At 38.2% G+C, this 21,357-nt stretch overlaps 1 protein-coding gene across 4 annotated transcripts; it reads left to right on the forward strand.

Annotated features, from left to right (window-relative positions):
* The first annotated feature begins 9,641 nt into the window (after positions 1-9,641).
* Positions 9,642-20,492, forward strand: LOC133545283 (endonuclease 8-like 1). Of its 4 annotated transcripts, none has more exons than XM_061890707.1 (10): positions 9,642-9,733; positions 12,173-12,230; positions 14,018-14,161; positions 14,351-14,693; positions 16,854-16,962; positions 17,030-17,114; positions 17,204-17,325; positions 17,402-17,429; positions 17,511-17,581; positions 17,646-20,492. In XM_061890707.1, the coding sequence occupies exons 6-10, from the start codon at positions 17,048-17,050 to the stop codon at positions 18,030-18,032; spliced, it is 675 nt and encodes a 224-aa protein (XP_061746691.1). In that variant the 5' UTR covers positions 9,642-9,733; positions 12,173-12,230; positions 14,018-14,161; positions 14,351-14,693; positions 16,854-16,962; positions 17,030-17,047; the 3' UTR covers positions 18,033-20,492. The 4 variants fall into 4 exon arrangements, with proteins under 4 accessions (XP_061746691.1, XP_061746692.1, XP_061746694.1 ...); XM_061890708.1 differs by having other exon boundaries at positions 14,351-14,463; positions 14,547-14,693; positions 16,854-17,114; XM_061890710.1 differs by having other exon boundaries at positions 14,351-14,463.
* The last annotated feature ends 865 nt before the right edge of the window (positions 20,493-21,357 follow it).

The raw sequence follows: 21,357 nt of genomic DNA on the forward strand, positions 1-21,357 counted from the left end.
TTAAAACAACACATCACTTATACCTACAACAGTAGTATTGTAACTTTTAAAGTATTATGAAAGTTTAGAAATAATATTTACACAAGAAACACAGAGCAATGAAGAACTATTACCTCATCAGCAAAAGTCCGAAAAATTATCCGCAGTCACTTCCTGTACCAAACAACTGGTTCTTCAAAATAAAACTAATACTTCAAAGTAAAACATAACACCCTGTCTCGTTCATAATACAGCGCAACAACATATCACTATTACACATACATATATACATACATATATACATACATATATACATACATATATACATATATATATATATATGTATATATATATATATATGTATATATATATGTATATATATGTATATATATACATATATATACATATATATATATATGTATGTATGTATATATATATATATATATATATATATATATATATATATATATATATATATATATATGTATTTAAAAGTAGATGAGTCAATTCATGAAGGAATAATGTACGAATGCTCCAATGCTGGGGGACTGACACAGGCATTTTACCTTTACACACACCATCCTGACCTACGGTTTCAACTTTTGGTACGTCTTAAAACCGTAACTTAATAGGGTTGGCTGAACAGCTACCAAGGAGCGATGCACCACGGCGCCCATGTTAACTACCCAACCGTAACTTAAAAAGATTGGCTGAACAGCTATAAGGACTGTGCAGCCAGTCTGCGGCTGGGCAGACCCTCGCTGCTGTTGCCCAGAGGGGCCGGGCAGACCCATGCATGCTGTTGCCCGGTCTCATTTGATCAGGAGGTGTCTTCTGCCAAGCCATTTACTCTCCTGAAGGAATAAATAAAGTACTATCTAATCTAAATTTATTGATGTCTTGGACAATTTCTCAATCGGTGGAGAATTGTTGAAGTAATAACATGTTGAAATGACAAATGGTAATACGGAATTTCGGGAAAACAGAGAATTTTTCCAGTTCTGATTAAGAGGAAAGCTTTGACGGTGGAACAGTTAAAACACGTTGAAAATGTTGAAGGAGTAGTCGACAGGAGAAAGGGTGAAAATAGGGCTTCGGAAAAGCAGGAATTCTGGAAAACCCTGAACTTTTTTTGAACTATGAAAAGAATTTCCAGAATGGTGCAATGTGTCAAAGGTGGAATGGTTTGAATAGCTTAAAACATGTGGAAATGTTGTATTGTTGTATCTTTTTTTGTACTTATTTTCCTTTTTTTTATTAGGCATTTAAAACTAGATGAGGCAATTCCTAAAGGATTTGCGTGTAAATGCTACAATGCTGAAGACAAACTGAAATCCTTGAATATTTTTAACATTGTTGAAGTCAAGCACTCAATTCCTGAACAGGCTGAATATTTTGAAGCTGGAACAGTTGGAATCATATGGAAAATGTGGAACTTTGAAGAATGACCCATTGTTTTCAATAGGAATTTCCCAAAATTTAGTCCATGAGTATTGTACCTTCCAACAACAATAATAATAGCAATGACCTGCTAGTCCTTATAGTTGTTCAACCAACCCTTTTAAGTTACGGTTTGGTAGTTAACATGGACTACGATTGAAACCGTGATTCAGGATGGTGTGTGGAAAAGTTAAATGCCTGTGTCAATCTTCCAGATAACAAACAACAAGATTAAACAAAGTTCTTCTGGAACGTAATACTGCATACTGACTTTGTAATTTGATTGGTGGTTTTGACTCATTGATTCTTTAACAATAAAGAAGACTGACAATGTTCAGTGCAGATTTAAGTCTTGACATTTCTTGACTTGTGTGATCATTAGTTATAGGTTGATGAGGCCTTTTGACACATTGCTAAACTGCATTGATACTGTGTCACTAAATACTGACATCTGCTGGACATTAAAAATCCCTACAGGCGACCTGTTATATATATGATGTAGTATATAATATAATATAAACCAAGTCGTTATATTTCATTTAGGATTATTTCATATCTTCATTTAAATAAAAATGCATTTTTTAAAATATTTTTTAGATACAGTCAATAAATAATGTGAACATGTATCATAACATGGAAATCTAAGAGAACGTGTTGTGAATGAGGATAGTTGTGGACTGGGAATTTTTTTTTTTTTTTTACACATGCGCTCTGAATACGCACTATTGATTGATTGATTGGAACTTGTATTAGTAGATTGCTTAGCTGGTGTAGAAAACATGGAGATTATTATAACTGGAGATCTGAACACAGATATTCAACGCAGAGATGCGCCTGTCTTCAAATCTTACAGCAAATTCTGTAATCTGCATGCTCTTTCCCAGCTAATAACACTCCCCACACAGGTGTGTGTTTCCACCCAGTCAACCATAGATCTCATCCTCACATCGGACCGGCATAATATTAAAAATAGTGGGGTCATGATCTGCGGTCTTAGCGACCACTATATAACCTTCTGCACGCGCAAAATAACTAAACCTAAAGCCAATGGCCACATAACAGCTCAATCCAGATCCCTTAAAAAATACAACAGTGATAATTTCAACCTCAAATTAGATGAGTGGGACTGGTCCCCTGTGCTCACCAGCAACCTGGTTGAGGATGCTTGGGATCGCTTCAAAACAGCGTTCCTAGCTATACTAAATGATATGGCTCCCATGAGAACAGTCAGGATCAAAGCCCGCTCTGAACCGTGGATCAATCCAGACCTATTAGCTGCCATAAAAGACAGGGACAGAAAATATTTCGAATACCAAAAGTGTAAAACCGAAGTAAATAAACAACCCAATAATAATAACCTCAAATCACTCCTTTCAACGCTCAAAAAGCAATGCAATAAATTAAGAAATAAAACAAACAACCTGACTAAATCCTTAAAAAAAAATTATATCAATGACAAAATAGAGGAAAACACAAATAAGCCATGTGAGCTCTGGAAAATTCTCAACAACCAGCTTCCTGGATGCAGCCAGAAACTTAAAACCAGACTCACCAACATCAACATCAAGGAGGGTGACGCCCTCATTACAGACAAAATAGAGGTAGCAAGCAGACTTAACATCTTTTTCACCAACATAGCCACAACTCTCGTAAACAAGCTATCCCAACATTCTGGTCGCTTTGGTGGAGAACACATTAAAGCCTTCTACAGAAAGCTAGGAGTAGTCAACAACAATTTCAAATTAGAAATGGTCTCAGCTAACGAGGTGCTTAATAAATTGAGCGCGCTCCACCCAAACAAGACCACCGGCCTTGACAATATCCCCTCCAGATTCCTCATGGACTCTGCCACCACCATTGCCCCAATAATCACTCATATAATAAACCTCTCAATCAAACAAGGCCAAGTACCCAAGGATTTCAAGATAGCAAGAGTAACCCCCCTTTATAAAAAAGGAAGCAAATTAGAACCTGGTAACTACCGACCTGTTTCTATTCTCAGTTCCATTTCCAAAGTAATGGAGAAAATAGTTTATGAACAGGTTAATAGATACCTTGCTACTAATAAACTAATGTACAAATTCCAATCCGGCTTCAGAACTAACCACTCCACTGACACATACCTTCTCTATCTGAGCGACCACATCAAACATGAGGTGGACGCGGGCAAATACTGCGGCATGGTCATGCTAGACATTATAAATACTGCGGCATGGTCATGCTGGACATTCAGAAGGCCTTTGACACCGTTAACCACGCTATACTGTTGGATAAGCTCCGAGCAATCGGATTCGACGAAACCTCATCAAGCTGGATGCAATCTTACTTGGAGGGGAGGAAACAGGTGGTAGAGGTGAACGGCACCATGTCCCCTCCCCTCTCAGTAAGCTGTGGAGTCCCTCAGGGGAGTATACTAGGACCTTTACTGTTCCTAATATACGTGAATGACATGCAATCAGCATGACACTGTCAATTGTTCCTGTTTGCGGATGACTCGGCCCTGCTGGTATCCGGCAAGGACAAGTCACAGGTGGAACAAATCCTCAGTGCTGAACTCCTCAATATTTGCACCTGGCTCGCTGACAACAAGCTATCCATACACTTAGGTAAAACGGAATCCATCCTATTTGGGTCCCATATCAAACTAAGAAGGTCAGTGACTTCACTATAAAAGTGGGTGACATTGTTATCACCAGGAAAGATGAGATCACCTACCTAGGTTCCATTCTAGAGGCTAATCTTTCCTGTGATAAAATGGCAACCAAGGTGATCAAAAAGGTCAACCAAAGAACGAGATTCCTCTACAGAATCTCCTCTCTGGTCAACAAAAACACCTTGAGGATTCTAGAGGGAACTCTCATTCAACCCTTCTTCGATTACGCTTGCACCTCCTGGTACCCCAGCACCTCCAAAACCCTCAAATCTAGACTCCAAACATCCCAGAATAAGCTAATCCGGTTACTTTTAGACCTCCACCCCAGATCACACCTCAATCCAACCCACTTTTCCAAAGTGGGCTGGCTCAGGGTGGAGGACAGAGTCAAACAACTTGCACTGAGCCTAGTTTATAAAATCCGCTACACCTCCTTGATCCCGAAGTACATGTCAAACTACTTCCTTAACGTAAATGACCGCCATAACCACAACACCAGGGGGAGCTCCACAAACCACGTTAAACCCAGATTTCGATATAACAAAGGTCTTAACTCATTCTCTTTCTATGCCACATCAATGTGGAATGCACTCCCAACAGGTATAAAAGTAAGTGCATCCCTATATTCCTTCAAAACTGCTCTAAAACAACACCTCCAGGCAACTTCAACACTTTACTAATACCCTCCTCCATTCACATCCCATCTCCCCGGATTATAAACAACTCAAATGTACTTCTAATGTATATACTTGTTCTTATGCTATGTGAACTCACTATGTTCTCTGCTGGCTGTACATATCCTACTAAATAAGACCTACACTGTTTCAATGTCCACATTTCTCTGTTGATGCAATTGTTGATGACTGAAGTTCTGATATCGACCAAAGCTCCTCATCCCACCCCCCGGATTGTAAATAATGTAAATAATTCAATGTATATACTATGATGATTAACTTGTGTGATGACTGTATTATGTTGATAGTATATATTTGTACCATGAATTGATTAACGTGGACCCCGACTTAAACAAGTTGAAAAACTTATTGGGGTGTTACCATTTAGTGGTCAATTGTGTGGAATATGTACTGTACTGTGCAATCTACTAATAAAAGTATCAATCAATCAATCAATCAAATTGCACAGTTCAGTACATATTCTTTACAATTGACCACTAAATGGGAACACCCCAATAAGTTTTTCAACTTAAGTCGGGGTCGGGTTCCACGTTAATCAATTCATGGTAAAAACATAATGAGTGATCCATCGAGCTGGATTTGAACCAGCGCCCTAAAAAACTCAGCATAAGCTAATACAGCTTTCCACTTTATCAACTGAGCTATCGAAAGGATTAGCTGTTACTGCGCACTGACACATGGTTCCGTTCATTGAGCTCGACGCATACATCGATGTTGTCAGGTACCACTAATTATCATTCAGACTAATCAGGAATTGAGAAATTGCACAGGCGGCCCTTGCACACTCTGGCCTCTGGGCAACAGTAGCAATGAAATGCCCGATCACCTGTGAGTCTGGCCGCATAGTCGTTATCGCTGTTCAACCAACCTTTTTAAGTTACGGTTGGGTAGTTAACATGGGCGCCGATTGCATCGTACCTTGATACCTGTTCAGCAAACCATTTAAAGTTACGGTTTTAACAAGTACCAAATGTTTAAACCGTGAGTCAGGATAGTGTGTGAAAAAGCTAAATGCCCGTGTCAGTCTCCCTTACAAAAAAAAATTGTTAAAGCAATCTTTAAAAGGCTCTGTTAATATGTGACATTCAATATTGGTTTTACCATCGACTGGTGATTTTGATATGCTGCCCCAAAAGTGTCAGACAGTGAAGTAGACTGTCAATGTTCATTTAAAAGCAAAACACTGTGACTTTGAAAATTGTAACATATTGAAAAATGTGAAAGGCTTTGTAGAAGCAAGAATTTTGGACATTCCTGGACTTTGTAGTTATTTCCCTTTTTCATTAAACGTTTAAAAGTAGATGAGTCAATTCCTGAAGGAATTATGTATGAATGCACCAATGCTGGGGGACTGACACAGGCATTTTACTTTTACACACACCATCCTGACCTACGGTTTCAACTTTTGGTACTTCTTAAAACCGTAACTTAAAAGGGTTGGCTGAACAGATACGAAGGTACGATGCAACACGGCGCCCATGTTAACTACCCAACCGTAACTTAAAAAGATTGGTTGAACAGCTATAAGGACTGTGCAGCCAGTCGGCGGCCGGGCAGCCCTTCGCTGCTGTTGCCCGGGCTCCTTGTGTTTTCTTTCTACTTACTAAATATATCATTTCTGTTCCAAACAGCATCACTGATGTCAACGGCAACATTTGATGATCATTTGAAAAATTAAAAATCCTGCGGTATAGGCATCTTTGGCAGGAGGTGTCTTCTGCCAAGGCATTTACTCTCCTGAAGGAATAAATAAAGTACTATCTAATCTAAATTTATTGATGTCTTGGACAATTTTTCAATCGGTGGAGAATTGTTGAAGTAATAACATGTTGAAATGACAAATGGTAATATGGAATTTCGGGAAAACAGAGAATTCTTCAACTTCCTATGCAGAAGAAAGCTTTGACGGTGGAACAGTTAAAACACGTTGAAAAATGTGGAAGGAGTAATCGCCAGAAAAAGGGTGGAAATAGGGCTTCGGAAAAGCAGGAATTCTGGAAAATCCTCAACTTTTTTTGACAAGGAAAAGGGGAAGTTTGAATTTCCAGAATGGTGCAATGAGTCGAAGGTGGAATGGTTTGAATAGGTTAAAACTTCGAAATGTTGTAATGTTGTATCTTTTTTTGTCGTTATTTTATTTGTTATTTTTTATTAAACATTAAAAACTAGATGAGGCAATTCCTGAAGGAATTGCGTGTGATTGCTCCAATGCTGATGATGAACCGAAATCCTGAAATTATTTTAGCATTGTTGAAATCAAGCACACGATTCCTGAAGAGTCTGAAAAGTTTGAAGTTGGAACAGTTGGAATCAGATGGAATAAGTGGAACTTTGAAGGATGTCCCATTGATTTCAATAGGAATTTCCCCAAAACTTAGTCCATGAGTACTGTGCTTATTAGCAACATTAGCAATGACCTGCTAGTCCTTATACTTGTTCAACCAACCCTTTTAAGTTACGGTTTGGTAGTTAACATGGACTACGATTGAAACCGTGATTCAGGATGGTGTGTGGAAAAGTTAAATTCCTGTGTCAAATGTCCAGACCACAAACAACAAGATTAAATAAATGTCTGTTGAAAAGTAATACTGAATTTGTCATTTGACCGGGGGTTCTGTCTGATTGATTTGTCAAAAAGTCTTTGACAGTAAAGAAGACTGCCTATGTCCAGTGTAGATTAAAGTCTTGACATTACCTGACCTGTGTGATTGTTAGTGATGGGTTGATGAGGCGTTGCACAGCCTTTTGACACATTTATAAACTGTATTGATCCTGTGTCACTAAATACTGACATCTGCTGGACATTAAAATTCCCTACAGGAAATCTATGGACCAACTCAACTGACACTGATTTTATGACCGAGTATATCCAATAATATAAACCAAGTCATTGAAATTCATTTAGGATTATTTCATATCTTCATTTAAATAATACCATATTTTTTTAAATACTTTTTAGATATAGTCAATAAATAATGTGAACATGTATCATAACATGGAAATCTAAGAGAACGTGTTGTGAATGAGGATAGTTGTGGACTGGGAATTTTTTTTTTTTTTTTTTTTTACACATGCACTCTGATTACGCACTATTGATTGATTGATTGAAACTTTTATTAGTAGATTGCACAGTTCAGTACATATTCTGTACAATTGACCACTAAATGGTAACACCCCAATAAGTTTTTCAACTTAAGTTTATGGATACCTTAACTGAAACTAAATCAATCAGCACAGCTGACCAAGCTGACCAACAGGTGTTATTATGTTGTACATTCCAACAGGTGTTATTATGTTGTGCATTCCAACAGGTGTTATTATGTTGTACATTCCAACAGGTGTTATTATGTTGTACATTCCAACAGGTGTTATTATGTTGTACATTCCAACAGGTGTTATTATGTTGTACATTCCAACAGGTGTTATTATGTTGTACATTCCAACAGGTGTTATTATGTTGTACATTCCAACAGGTGTTATTATGTTGTGCATTCCAACAGGTGTTATTATGTTGTACATTATAACAGGTGTTATTATGTTGTACATTCCAACAGGTGTTATTATGTTGTGCATTCCAACAGGTGTTATTATGTTGTACATTCCAACAGGTGTTATTATGTTGTACATTCCAACAGGTGTTATTATGTTGTACATTCCAACAGGTGTTATTATGTTGTACATGGCTTACACACCTCCTCTTTCTGCTGTAAACATTGTGAATGATCCACTTGACACTCCCGTGGGGAAACTTTGCTTTGATCAAAAAAATAACAGAAAAATCCGCAGCTTATTCCAAAATGATTGTGTGTCTGTCTCCTATGTCATTTCCTTATGGAATAATGTTGTAAATGACATCTGTTGGACCAAAACGTGGTCCCTTCCTAACAGGTATTTACTTAGCAACAAAGTCAAAGAGATATCATTTAAAATCATCCATCGCTATTACCCTGTAAAGACTGTGATGGTTAGATACAAAAAGGACATTGATGTCACCTGCACCTTTTGTAACATGCACCCAGAGACTGTTAACCACTTGTTTTATACTTGTGAAAACACTCCATCACTATGGCAGGCATCTGTCGCTTCATCCTGGACAATATTTATGACAAATTTGTGCTTTACTTTAAAGATGTGATTTTTGGTTTTACACTGTATGAACAAAAAATTGAAAAGGAATTCTACCTTTGCAAGCTCATTATTTTATTGGCTAAGTTTTATATTCATAAATGTAAGTTTCTTAATACCCGTCCTATCTTTTGTGCCTTTAAAAAAGATCTGGAACTTTACATTAAAACGCTCTCTACCTCTAACAACAAAAAAGCTGTGAAACCGATGATGCTGTGTTCCACATTTAAGTTGTTTGATGAATCTGAATAAGCCTACGGCTTTGCATTTTGTTTATTATTTATATATATATGTTTTTATTCTTTTTTTTTATTATTTCGAACTTACAACCCCCTGGCGCTGTTTTGTACTGTTTTCATAATGTTTTATAATGTTGTATATTGTTGTTTGTCTTACTGTTTGTAATTGTTGACATTTATAAATAAACCTTTAAAAAAAACAACTAAGTGTTGGCTTTCTTCTTCTTCCTTGTTTTAGTTGAAGGTAGGCGCACTGACAACCTTCAAATGTTACGCCACCTACTGTTTCCCCGCTTCTTCTTCTTCTGACGTTAACTGATGGCAAATAACGCGTCATGTCCGCCGCCGTCTGATAGAAAGCATACATTTTCAAATCATTTGAAAATGATGTCCTAGCCAAAAAGGGCTATTTTCAGATGGACATATAAGGAGAAAATGAACTTGATGTAAATCCTGAGATCGCGAGATTTGGCACGGCACTCCATGAATCTGTCCAATCAGATTGGCTTTTCCTGAAAAACACGCATGCGCATTAAGTGGGCGGATGTAATGATTTCGATGGGAAGAAATAATATTCAGCATCGAAGGAATAACAACTGAAAGTAAGTAATACCATTTATTGTTTCTCTTTTGGTATTTATATGACTTTAACACACACCAGTTATTTGTTTTAAACTACTGGAACGTCACGCAGTTACGGAAATAGAGCTATAAATGCCGCAAGCACCTTGCTAGAAGTTGTGATAGTTACCTCCACCGAGGTAAGTATAATAACAAGAAGTGAAATAACAATGAGAGAAATAAATGTTCAGAGAACATTTGAAGTGGAACAATATACATTACTGAACACATAATATAGAGTTTTACATTTACAAGAAGTTCCACCTATATTCCAGCAACCTTTGTCTGTATTTATCTTCCACCCAACTCTCTCCTTTGAGGCACACATTAAAAGCGTTACTAAAACGGCCTTCTTTCATCTCCGTAATATCGCTAAAATTCGCTCCATTTTGTCCACTAAAGACGCCGAGATCATTATCCATGCGTTTGTTACGTCTCGTCTCGATTACTGTAACCTATTATTTTGGGGTCTCCCCATGTCTAGCATTAAAAGATTACAGTTGGTACAAAATGCGGCTGCTAGACTTTTGACAAGAACAAGAACGTTTGATCACATTACGCCTATACTGTATATACCTTTATATACATATATACATACATATATACTGTATATACCTTTATATACATATATACATACATATATACTGTATATACCTTTATATACATATATACATACATATATACTGTATATACCTTTATATACATATATACATACATATATACTGTATATACCTTTATATACATATATACATACATATATACTGTATATACCTTTATATACGTATATACATACATATATACTGTATATACCTTTATATACATATATACATACATATATACCTATACTGTATATACCTTTATATACATATATACATACATATATACTGTATATACCTTTATATACATATATACATACATATATACCTATACTGTATATACCTTTATATACATATATACATACATATATACTGTATATACCTTTATATACATATATACATACATATATACCTATACTGTATATACCTTTATATACATATATACATACATATATACTGTATATACCTTTATATACATATATACATACATATATACTGTATATACCTTTATATACGTATATACATACATATATACTGTATATACCTTTATATACATATATACATACATATATACCTATACTGTATATACCTTTATATACATATATACATACATATATACTGTATATACCTTTATATACATATATACATACATATATACCTATACTGTATATACCTTTATATACATATATACATACATATATACCTATACTGGCTCACCTGCACTGGCTTCCTGTGCACTTAAGATGTGACTTTAAGGTTTTACTACTTACGTATAAAATACTACACGGTCTAGCTCCATCCTATCTTGCCGATTGTATTGTACCATATGTCCCGGCAAGAAATCTGCGTTCAAAGGACTCCGGCTTATTAGTGATCCCCAAAGCCCAAAAAAAGTCTGCGGGCTGTAGAGCTTTTTCATTTCGGGCTCCAGTACTCTGGAATGCCCTTCCGGTAACAGTTGGAGATGCCACCTCAGTAGAAGCATTTAAGTCTCACCTTAAAACTCATCTGTATACTCTAGCCTTTAAATAGACCTCCTTTTTAGACCAGTTGATCTGCCGCTTCTTTTCTTTCTCCTATGTCCCCCCCTCCCTTGTGGAGGGGGTCCGGTCCGATGACCATGGATGAAGTACTGGCTGTCCAGAGTCGAGACCCAGGATGGACCGCTCGTCGGGACCCAGGATGGACCGCTCGCCTGTATTGGTTGGGGACATCTCTACGCTGCTGATCCGCCTCCGCTTGAGATGGTTTCCGCCTCCGCTTGAGATGGTTTCCTGTGGACGGGACTCTCGCTGCTGTCTTGGATCCGCTTGAACTGAACTCTCGCGGCTGTGTTGGAGCCACTATGGATTGAACTTTCACAGGATCATGTTAGACCCGCTCCACATCCATTGCTTTCGGTCCCCTAGAGGGGGGGGGGGGGTTGCCCACATCTGAGGTCCTCTCCAAGGTTTCTCATAGTCAGCATTGTCACTAGCGTCCCACTGGATGTGAATTCTCCCTGCCCACTGGGTGTGAGTTTTCCTTGCCCTTTTGTGGGTTCTTCCGAGGATGTTGTAGTCGTAATGATTTGTACAGTCCTTTGAGACATTTGTGATTTGGGGCTATATAAATAAACATTGATTGATTGATTGATTGATATAGTATTGGAGTGTCGAAATGACAAAAGGAAAAGCTGGAAAAGGATGAAGAAGAACTGGTAAAGAAGTGGAATCAAATAAAAGATCAAGAAGGACTGTAAAGTTGCTGAGTAGACTGGTATAGTGGTGGTGCATTAAACTGGCAGCAGATATAATATGTGATACTTTCTTTTTCTTCCTGCAGTCATCCCGTCCTGCAGCATGCACCTATGTGAATGTGGAGAATGACCAGCAATGTCCAAGTAAGTTATATGTATATGCCTGTTCTTTCTTGAAGTCAATTAGTTCTGATTGAGATTTACAGATAAAAAGCTGTCCACAGTTTGTCAGGAACAAACATGAAAATATTGCTTTCTTTGACCCTGATTACATGAGCACATATGAAGAATGAAACTTCAAATAGGAGTTATCTCAGCATGTGTAATTCATGTTTTTGGAAGCTTTCACCTCCAAGTTAAAGCTGGTAGGTAACATCAGGTCATGACTAAGGATGTAACAATATCAACATTTCACGGTATGATATCGTCATAGTGTTAAAGCCAGGGTAAGATATTGTTACAAAAATGTCAAAGTGTGTTAAATGACGTGGGAGGAATGTTTAGGATAAACACACTTACTGTAATTGAACACAAACATCATTTTCATATGTTGTAATCATATTTATCATTAAAAACAGGTATTTTAGGTGCAAAGGAATGGTGCAGAATTTCAAGTAACACACAAAAACCAACATTTTCAAATAAGTGTCTTTAAACTGACATAAACAGTAAACATCCAGTGTAACTAATGTAGAACAATAATGTTTCTTTTGCCAAGAAACTATACTGTGTGTCCGGTATGTTTTTTTTTCAATACAACTTGGTATTATTGTGGGTTTGATGACTTTTTTAGCACATTCAACAATACTGCCATTATAATGCAAACAGTGATCATTTTGGTCACAGTAACGGTGATATGACATTTTGATATTGTTACATCACTGCTGTTTAGTTGAGTGTTTTTAAACTTTGAACTTCCTAAGAAACTGCCCTTTGCAGTCCAAATTGTATTAGTTTGTAGAATACTGATTCTTAAGAGTTAACTAATAATTTGACTTTTAATCATGTAAATACCTCACAAATGCATATTTTCCCTTGCTGACATCTTGGTTTCACATGAACGATATTTTCCAAATAACGGTTCTAACATATAACTCATTCTAATATATTACTCCTATTCCCTAACTTATTGTAGACATTGTGGTGTGTAGTGTCAGCAAATGTCTTATTTTGTGCATGTCCACATTTCCTCTGGTGAGCTGCAAGGGCTCTGGGTCGATTTGGAAATGGTCTGGATGAACGTGGCATGCTTTACCTTGCAGTATGCAGACTTTGTTTAAGGTTCAACTAACACGACAGTTATAGGCACAGAAATATTTCACAGCAACAATTCCTCGGCTAACCTAAGCACAAACGTTCCCATCACTCCTGCACACTTCCACTTTTTCGCCCTTCTATAATGTCCCGTTTGAACCTTGTTTTCCCACACGGCGGGTTTTCATGGGAGAACCAGTTTACTTCTCAGATGAGCCCACTTAATATTGTCAGAAAAAAACACAGCGACTGGTGTTCTCGTTTGATAGCGTCACACATCACGGCATTATTGTGACAATTTTGAAATCAAAATAAGGTTATATTTACAATAATGTTGCATCCCTCGTCAAGATCCTTTCTCATAGGTTTGGTTTGCTGTTGTGTATTTACTAATGATTGGCATTAGCATCCACAACTTTCTTTTTATAGTGTGTGTTGTATTGTGATGAGTTACATTTAACACTGTGGATGATGTGTTACCACAAACACAGAAGATACGTAAACATGAACTACAATGCGCTCAAGATGTGGGGAAAAAGGAAATGCATTCCATTAGCTGGATTTGTATAATGTGTTCAATTTATGTCAACTTCCTTCTTGTTTTGCATGTTTTTGTCTGTTTTTTTTTTCAATGATTTGAATCTTTAGAGTTTTTTGGTTCCTCTTCTTTGTGTCAGGGGGTAGCAGCAGGGTAACACTGCATGAGGCGGTGCCCCCTGAAGGAGCCCAAAACACTGCTCTTCAAATGGAACACATCCAACCTTCAGGTGACCGTGCAGGATGTACCACTCTGGAACATCAAGCCTCTCCCCACCTGCCAGGTACACCCACCGTCTTCTGTGGCTGAATAATGTTTTGCTGTGAATTTTGTCACAAAGCAAATCCTGCTCAAATGTGACAAACTTTGGAGTGTAAGAATGTGAGCGATATGCTGAGATGTTATACGTTTTGCCTTGTGACAAAATGTTATCAAAAAACCTTTAGTGATTTGTATTCTATTTTAATTTCAGCACATGAAAATATTTCTACTTCTGACCATTGAAGAGAATGGAAAACCATTTTCCAGATCAGCCCTCATACATCCTCCTGATGGCCTAACAACTGAATGACATGTCGATGCTGAGTATGATCCATTTCAATCATTTGAGGAAGCTCTCCCTGATATAGGGGATTGGATGTACAATGACGGACATACGTTTAATGAAGGATTTGAAGATGGTTTGAGTGAGGAGTGTGCAGAAGAGTCCAATTTCAAGGACACAACAGACAAACCAATACATGACAATGCATCAGAAACCATGGCAGAGTGCCTTCTGATCAGCATGGGTTATGTAAACTGTCCTAAAGTCACAGGTAAGGCCCTAAGCCATATGCTCAAAATGTTCAAGTTGCTTTATCCCGATAGTCTGAACAGACTGCTTAAACAGTGTGCAGAAGTTCCAAAACTTTTTTTTATCCCACTCTGCATCATCGCCTACTATATTACATAAATCCTCCAAGAATTGTTTTGGGCCAATAGAAAGTAAACAAATAAAATGCCTGCTTTGTGGGACCAGTGTGTCAGAAGAAAGGTTCTCATCCTTTTTTTAAAGTATGTACAGATTGATTTCTTGTTTACCACAGCACATTCATGTGCCAAATGGGCCCTCGTTGGTGAATATAAACATGCAGGTTTTTCTTTGCTGCAAGATAGTGTAACATATGAGACATGCAGTCATGTTATTCCCCTATTGGAAACCTCTGCAGTACAGTAGTATTCTTGGATGACATATTGGGTAAAGTTGTTTTCCTTGACTTCACATCTATGCCTGGCATAGTGATTGCAGTTCATTTCCCCAACACACTTGAAAAGTTTGAAATAATGAAGAACTGAACTGGCCTAAGAAGCCACAAATCAAATCTTTAATCAATGTTATAAATGCTCTGAAAATACACACTGATGTGATGTTGCCGTGGATTCTGTAAATATGTACTGTATATGGAGTATCATTGTTGATGATGTTTTTGCATTGTGTGTAATATTTCAGTGGCAAATATATTACATTTACTTGTTTAATAAAGCCACTGTCTTTTTTAATGAATACATAGGCCTACTATGCTACTGCATTTTAATATTAGTCCCTATGATGGTGGTTGGAGAGCCAAATATCTTCTGAAGTGGTACTTTGTTAAAAGAGTTTGAGAACCACTGCTCTAGAAAGTTCACAAATGTTAAAAGCTCTTACAAAGTGTCTTGTGATCATATCAGTATTGTTTGGGTTCAGTTTTAAATCTCACAATTGTAGTCACTGAGTTACTGTACATGACGTGTGGATAAGAAATCAACAAATTAAGTCCAACTTTATTTAAATAAACCATTTAGATTACAGACCATATATCCATATTGTCTGAATTCATTATTTTCTCCCAATGTTGGCATGAGATCAACTGGAATATGATTGAGGTATAACTAAATTGAGCCCATTAAAATGCATTTTTTTAGAAAACGGGTATATCTAACAACTCAAATAGTGAGCAGTGAGAGACAAAACCAAGTATATCTCTCACTGAGACATCATTGAGACATATTGAAACCAATACTCATCAATTGTCTTTTTGCCGAAATAGAAAAGAGACATCTGAGAACTCAAACAGTGAGTAGTGAGAAACAAAACCAGGTGTTTCTCTCACTGAGTCATAATTGAGACATATTGGAGACCAGCTCATTCATCTCTCATTTTGGTCTTAGTTGAAATGGGGAAAAGAGATAACTATTAGACAACTATGAGATCTCTCATAGTGCTCACTGTGAGCCTTATTTCTCAGGAGATACATTTGAGAAGAATGAGAAAACTACTTTGGTCTCCATTAGTGCTCTTTTATGTCTAGGAGATAGATATAAGACATACATGAGATCTCATCTTCAATTTTGCTTTGCTATGGGAAACAAGTGTTTGATGAGCATTCCTCAACTTTTTCGGTCTTTTTTGACACTCGTGTCAGCTTTTTTTAAGCATGTTGCAGGCATCAAATTCCAAAATGAGCTAATATTTGCAAAAAAAAAAGTTTCTCAGATCCAACATCAAATATCTTGTCTTTGCATTCTATTCAATTGAATATAAGTTAAAAAGGATTTACAAATCATTGTATTCTGTTTTTATTTACCATTTACACAACGTGCTACTTCACTGGTTTGGGGTTTTGTACATGTTGACAGTACATTGCAGTGTTATTTTGTTACAGCCGTGCCCACTGTGTGAAGTACTTTTGCAAGACTCCTAGCAATAATATTACACTTCACCAAAGAGCCTGCTGTAAAAGAAATGACCATTGAATGAAGATACATACTCAGGTCACCGTGATCTGAAAAGGAGAGTGAAGAATGTTTTTGTATTCCCCAGATTCTAATCATCTTGGATGAATAAACAAGCAATTCCTAATTTCACTTGGAAATGTGTTTACTATAAAAGTGTAGCACTGTTTCCACACAAAATACCTTCTGTTTTTGAAAAGATGCCCATGTGTGTCTTCCAGGTTGAACATTCCACCCTTTGTGCCTGCCCGGACTGTGCTGGAAGGCCTCGAGTCAGAGGATGCGTGTGAAGACAAGAAAGCTGTAAAAAAGGAGATCCATAGCAAAAAGGTCAAATAAGTACAAACAAGTATTTTACCTCGATTATTAACAGTTTATTTTGCCCAAAAATGTTAAGGGAGCCAAAAAGGACAAAATGGAAGAGGAGAATACAGACCTGCTCAGACTTTGCCACACAGTACCGCTGGAGGTGGTGAACTTAGGTAAGAATCCATGTTTCAAGGTTGATCGGGGTGGGGGGAAGACAACGACACAAAGGTGCTCCTCTTATTTAGACTTTTTGTTTATGGAGGTGGGAAAGGTTACGATCCAGAGAAGAAAGACTACTCAGGTTTTGAGGCCTGGTTGCAGTGTTACTATGTGGATGGAATGAAGTCTGTACGCGACCACAGTGGCAGGACTATGTGGTTCAAAGTATGCAAACACATTTTCATACGTAACAACTATATTTGTAGCACGTATTGACTAATAGAAAATGGTGTCATTTCAGGGCGATCCAGGTCCTATGGCTCCTAAAGGTAAACGCCAGAAAAAATAGTTGAGATACCATTACACATAAGAGAAAGCTTAGTGTGTCTTTATCTTTTCTCACACACCAGAATCAAAGTCTCCAAAGGCCAAAAAGAGAAAAGATACAGATGCAGACCATGATTACCCCCGCAAGAAAAAGGTATATTCAGTAGGTAATCACCACCAGCACATAGAAATCTAACCCCATTGTGGCTGTACTTCAGGTGTCCAGGAAACACAACTCTGACAGCACAGTGAAGAAAAAAGCAGCCAAAAAGCCCACAAAAGCAGCAAAGGAAGAAGAAAATGGACCTCAAGAAGAAGCCACACCCAGAAGAAGATCAGCAAACACACCTCAGCAAGAACCGAAATCCACGTCAGGCAGGAGGAAAAAGAACAATACAGAGCCAGCTGCCGGTCTGATTCTAATAATACTCCCATTTTCTGAAAATATTAAGAGCCTGATCTTTGAGGATCCAATTCCCACACACTTATCTGTGTGCGCAAACTATAAAATTGCATGTACTGTTGGTGGACGTGTTGTATGTGATCTACTTTGTGCAATTGATAGCAGCAAAAGTGGCACAGATCACCCTATTTTTGTGTACTAGAAGCATTATGTGCCCTTGGAAACACTTCTTTCCCTCTACATTCATGTTATTATGCTCTCCACACTGGAGGGGGGCTTATATTAGATTATAGCACATATCGATCATCTAACACCTTTTCTGCAATATAGAATCACAGTATGTATACTATTTGCAGCAGGAATGATCAAACTGCATATTGCAAGACATTTTTTTTAGGAGTTATACTAAATACAAAAAAAAAAACGCAACGCTTTTGTTCTTGTTCCCAATTTAAATGAACTCAAAGATCGAAAACTTTGACTATAAACACAAAATACCTGTTCCTCTCAAATATTGTTCACAAATCTGTATACATTTGTTAGTGAGCATTTTTTCTTTGCCAAGATAATCCATCCCACCTGACAGGTGTGCCTTGAGCTGTCCAAAATAAAAGGCCACTGTGAAATGTGCAGTTTTATCACACAACACAATGCTTCAGATGTCGCACGTTTTGAGGGAGCGTGCAGTAGGCATGCTGACTGCAGCAATGTCCACCAGAGCTGTTGCCCGTCAATTAAATGTTTATTTCTCCGCCATAAGAATAGAATAGAATAGAAAGTACTTTATTGATCCCTGGGGGAAATTCAGCACCACAGTTCGCTCACAATAAACAATGATAATAATAAATAATATAATATATATGAATAATATAAATATATTCTACATTTAAGTGCAGTCAAGGAACATATGCATTATACAGTCTGATGGCTGTCGGTGTGAAGGACCTCCTGTGTCGTTCCGTGTTGCATTTTGGGAGTCTGAGCCTTCCACTGAAGGTGCTCATTCTCTCTGCAAGGTCCGAGTGTAGTGGGTGGGAGGTGTTGTCCATAATGGCTAGGAGTTTTGCTAGACTTCTCTCTGACACCACCGCCAGAGAGTCCAGCTCCACTCCCATCTTGTTACTGGCCTTCTCTACCAACTTGTCCAGTCTGTATGTGTCCCTCACTCTCAGCCCGCTGCCCCAGCAGGCCACGGCGTACAAGAGGGCGCCTGCCACTAGCGACTCGTAGAACATCTTCAACATCTTTGTACAGACGTTGAAGGATCCTAGCCTCCAAAGGAAATATAGATTCGGCTCTGTCCCTTCTTGTAGAGGGCCTCAGCGTGTTTTGACCCATTCAGCTTGTTGTCCATGTGTACTCCGAGGTATTTATAATCCTCTACCATGTCCACATCCACCCCCTTGATGGAAAGAGGGGTCGCCAGAGTACTCCTCCTCCTTCCCAGGTCCACAACCAGCTCCTTGGTCTCCGTAACATTGAGCTGGAGGTGGTTCTTTCCACACCATGTGACAAAGTCCTCCACCAGTGTCCTGTATTCCTCGTCATCACCTTCCTCAATACACCCCACTATCGCAGAGTCATCAGAAAACTTCTGAAGGTGGCAGGACTCTGACTGATAGTGGAAATGGGTGGTGTAAATGGTGTGGAGGAAGGGGGAAGAGTACTGTAGCCTCCGGGGCCCCGGTGTTGCTGACCAGCCTGTCAGACACACAGTCCTGCAGTCGCATATACTGTGGTCTGTCAGTCAGGTAATCTACAACCCAGGACACCAAGGGGGCCTCCACCTGCATCTTCTCCAACTTCACACCCCGTAGCCCAGGCCGTTTAGTATAAGCCGCCTCCAAAGGTGTTTCAGAGAATTTGGCAATACATCCAACTGGCCTCACAGCCGCAGACCATATTGATTGGCTGAGACCTGCCACCCGGACAGCTGCTACAACAATTGGTTTGCTTAACCATAGCATTTCTGCACAAACTGTAAGAAACTACCATGAATTGATTAACGTGGACCCCGACTTAAACAAGTTGAAAAACATATGGGGGTGTTACCAATTAGTGGTCAATTGTACGGAATATGTACTGAACTGTGCAATCTACTAATAAAAGTATCAATCAATCAATCTGTCTCAAGAAAGCTCATCTGCATGCTCGTGGTCCTCATCGGGGTCTCGACCTAACTGCAGTTTGTCTTCTTAACCAACTTGAGTGGGCAAATGCTCACACTCAATGGCGTCTGGCACAATACAGAGGTTTTGGTATGTTATTATTGACAGCGAAACCACGTGCATTTTATTGATGGCATTTTCCATGCGCAGAGATACCGTCACGAGACCCTGAGCCCCATTGTTGTACTAATCACCCGAGGCCATCACCTTTATAAATAACATTTACTAACTCATGTTGCAAGGATCTGGAAGCTAAAAACATCCCAGTTCTTGCATGACCAGCATACTCACCGGACATGTCACCCAGTAAGTAATTTTTGAGAGGAATATATATTTTCTGTATAGTAAAAGTTTCAGATCTTTAAGTTCAATTCATGATAAATGGGAGCAAAAACAAAAGTGTTGCGTTTATATATTTGTTCAATACCATATTTTTCGGAGTATAAGTCGCACCTGCCGAAAATGCATAATAAAGAAGGAAAAAAAACATACAAGTCGCACTGGAGTATAAGTCGCATTTTGGGGGGGAAATTTATTTTATAAAAGCCAACACCGAGAATAGACATTTGAAAGGCAATTTAAAATAAATCAAGAATAGTGAAGAACAGGCTGAATAAGTGTAGGTTATATGAGGCATAAATAAGCAACTGCTATGTTAAGCTAACATATTATGGTAAGAGTCATTCAAATAACTAGAACATATAGAACATGATATACCTTTAACAAACTATCTCTCACTCCTAATCCATAAATCCCATGAAATCTTATACGTCTAGTCTCTTACATCAATGAGATAAATAATATTGATATTTTACGGTAATGTGTTAATAATTTCACACATAAGTCGCTCCTGAATATAAGTCGCACCCCCGGCCAAACTATGAAAAAAAAACTGCTACTTATAGTCCGAAAAATACGGTGCATATTTTCTAAATCAAAAAAGGAATACCATTAAAAAACAACATAAATTAATAGACTTTGGTTTAATCGGCCCTTTAAGTTGTCCAGCAGCTATAAAATGATATTGCTGAATATATATCTTCTTCTTTTTATTTCTAACAGTCCAAATATGACATGCACACGTAGAACAAAGGCTTCTCTGTTCAGTTGTCTTTGCAGCGTGATGGCCTCCTTTCTCACAGCCCTGTGTGCAACTATGTCAGTTGTCTTTGCAGCGTGATGGCCTCCTTTCTCACAGCCCTGTGTGCAACTATGTCAGTTGTCTTTGCAGCGTGATGGCCTCCTTTCTCACAGCCCTGTGTGCAACTATGTCAGTTGTCTTTGCAGCGTGATGGCCTCCTTTCTCACAGCCCTGTGTGCAACTATGTCAGTTGTCTTTGCAGCGTGATGGCCTCCTTT

This window comes from Nerophis ophidion, linkage group LG28 (assembly GCF_033978795.1).
Source record: "Nerophis ophidion isolate RoL-2023_Sa linkage group LG28, RoL_Noph_v1.0, whole genome shotgun sequence".
Classification (NCBI taxonomy): Eukaryota; Metazoa; Chordata; class Actinopteri; order Syngnathiformes; family Syngnathidae; genus Nerophis; species Nerophis ophidion.

Bases quoted from the DNA above. Each gene is read 5' to 3' on its own strand.
- LOC133545283 (XM_061890707.1), top strand. From the start codon at position 17,048: ATGGAAGAGGAGAATACAGACCTGCTCAGACTTTGCCACACAGTACCG. The intron at 17,326-17,401 runs GTATGCAAACAC...GTGTCATTTCAG, and splicing joins GCAGGACTATGTGGTTCAAA to GGCGATCCAGGTCCTATGGC. The intron at 17,430-17,510 runs GTAAACGCCAGA...CTCACACACCAG, and splicing joins AGGTCCTATGGCTCCTAAAG to AATCAAAGTCTCCAAAGGCC.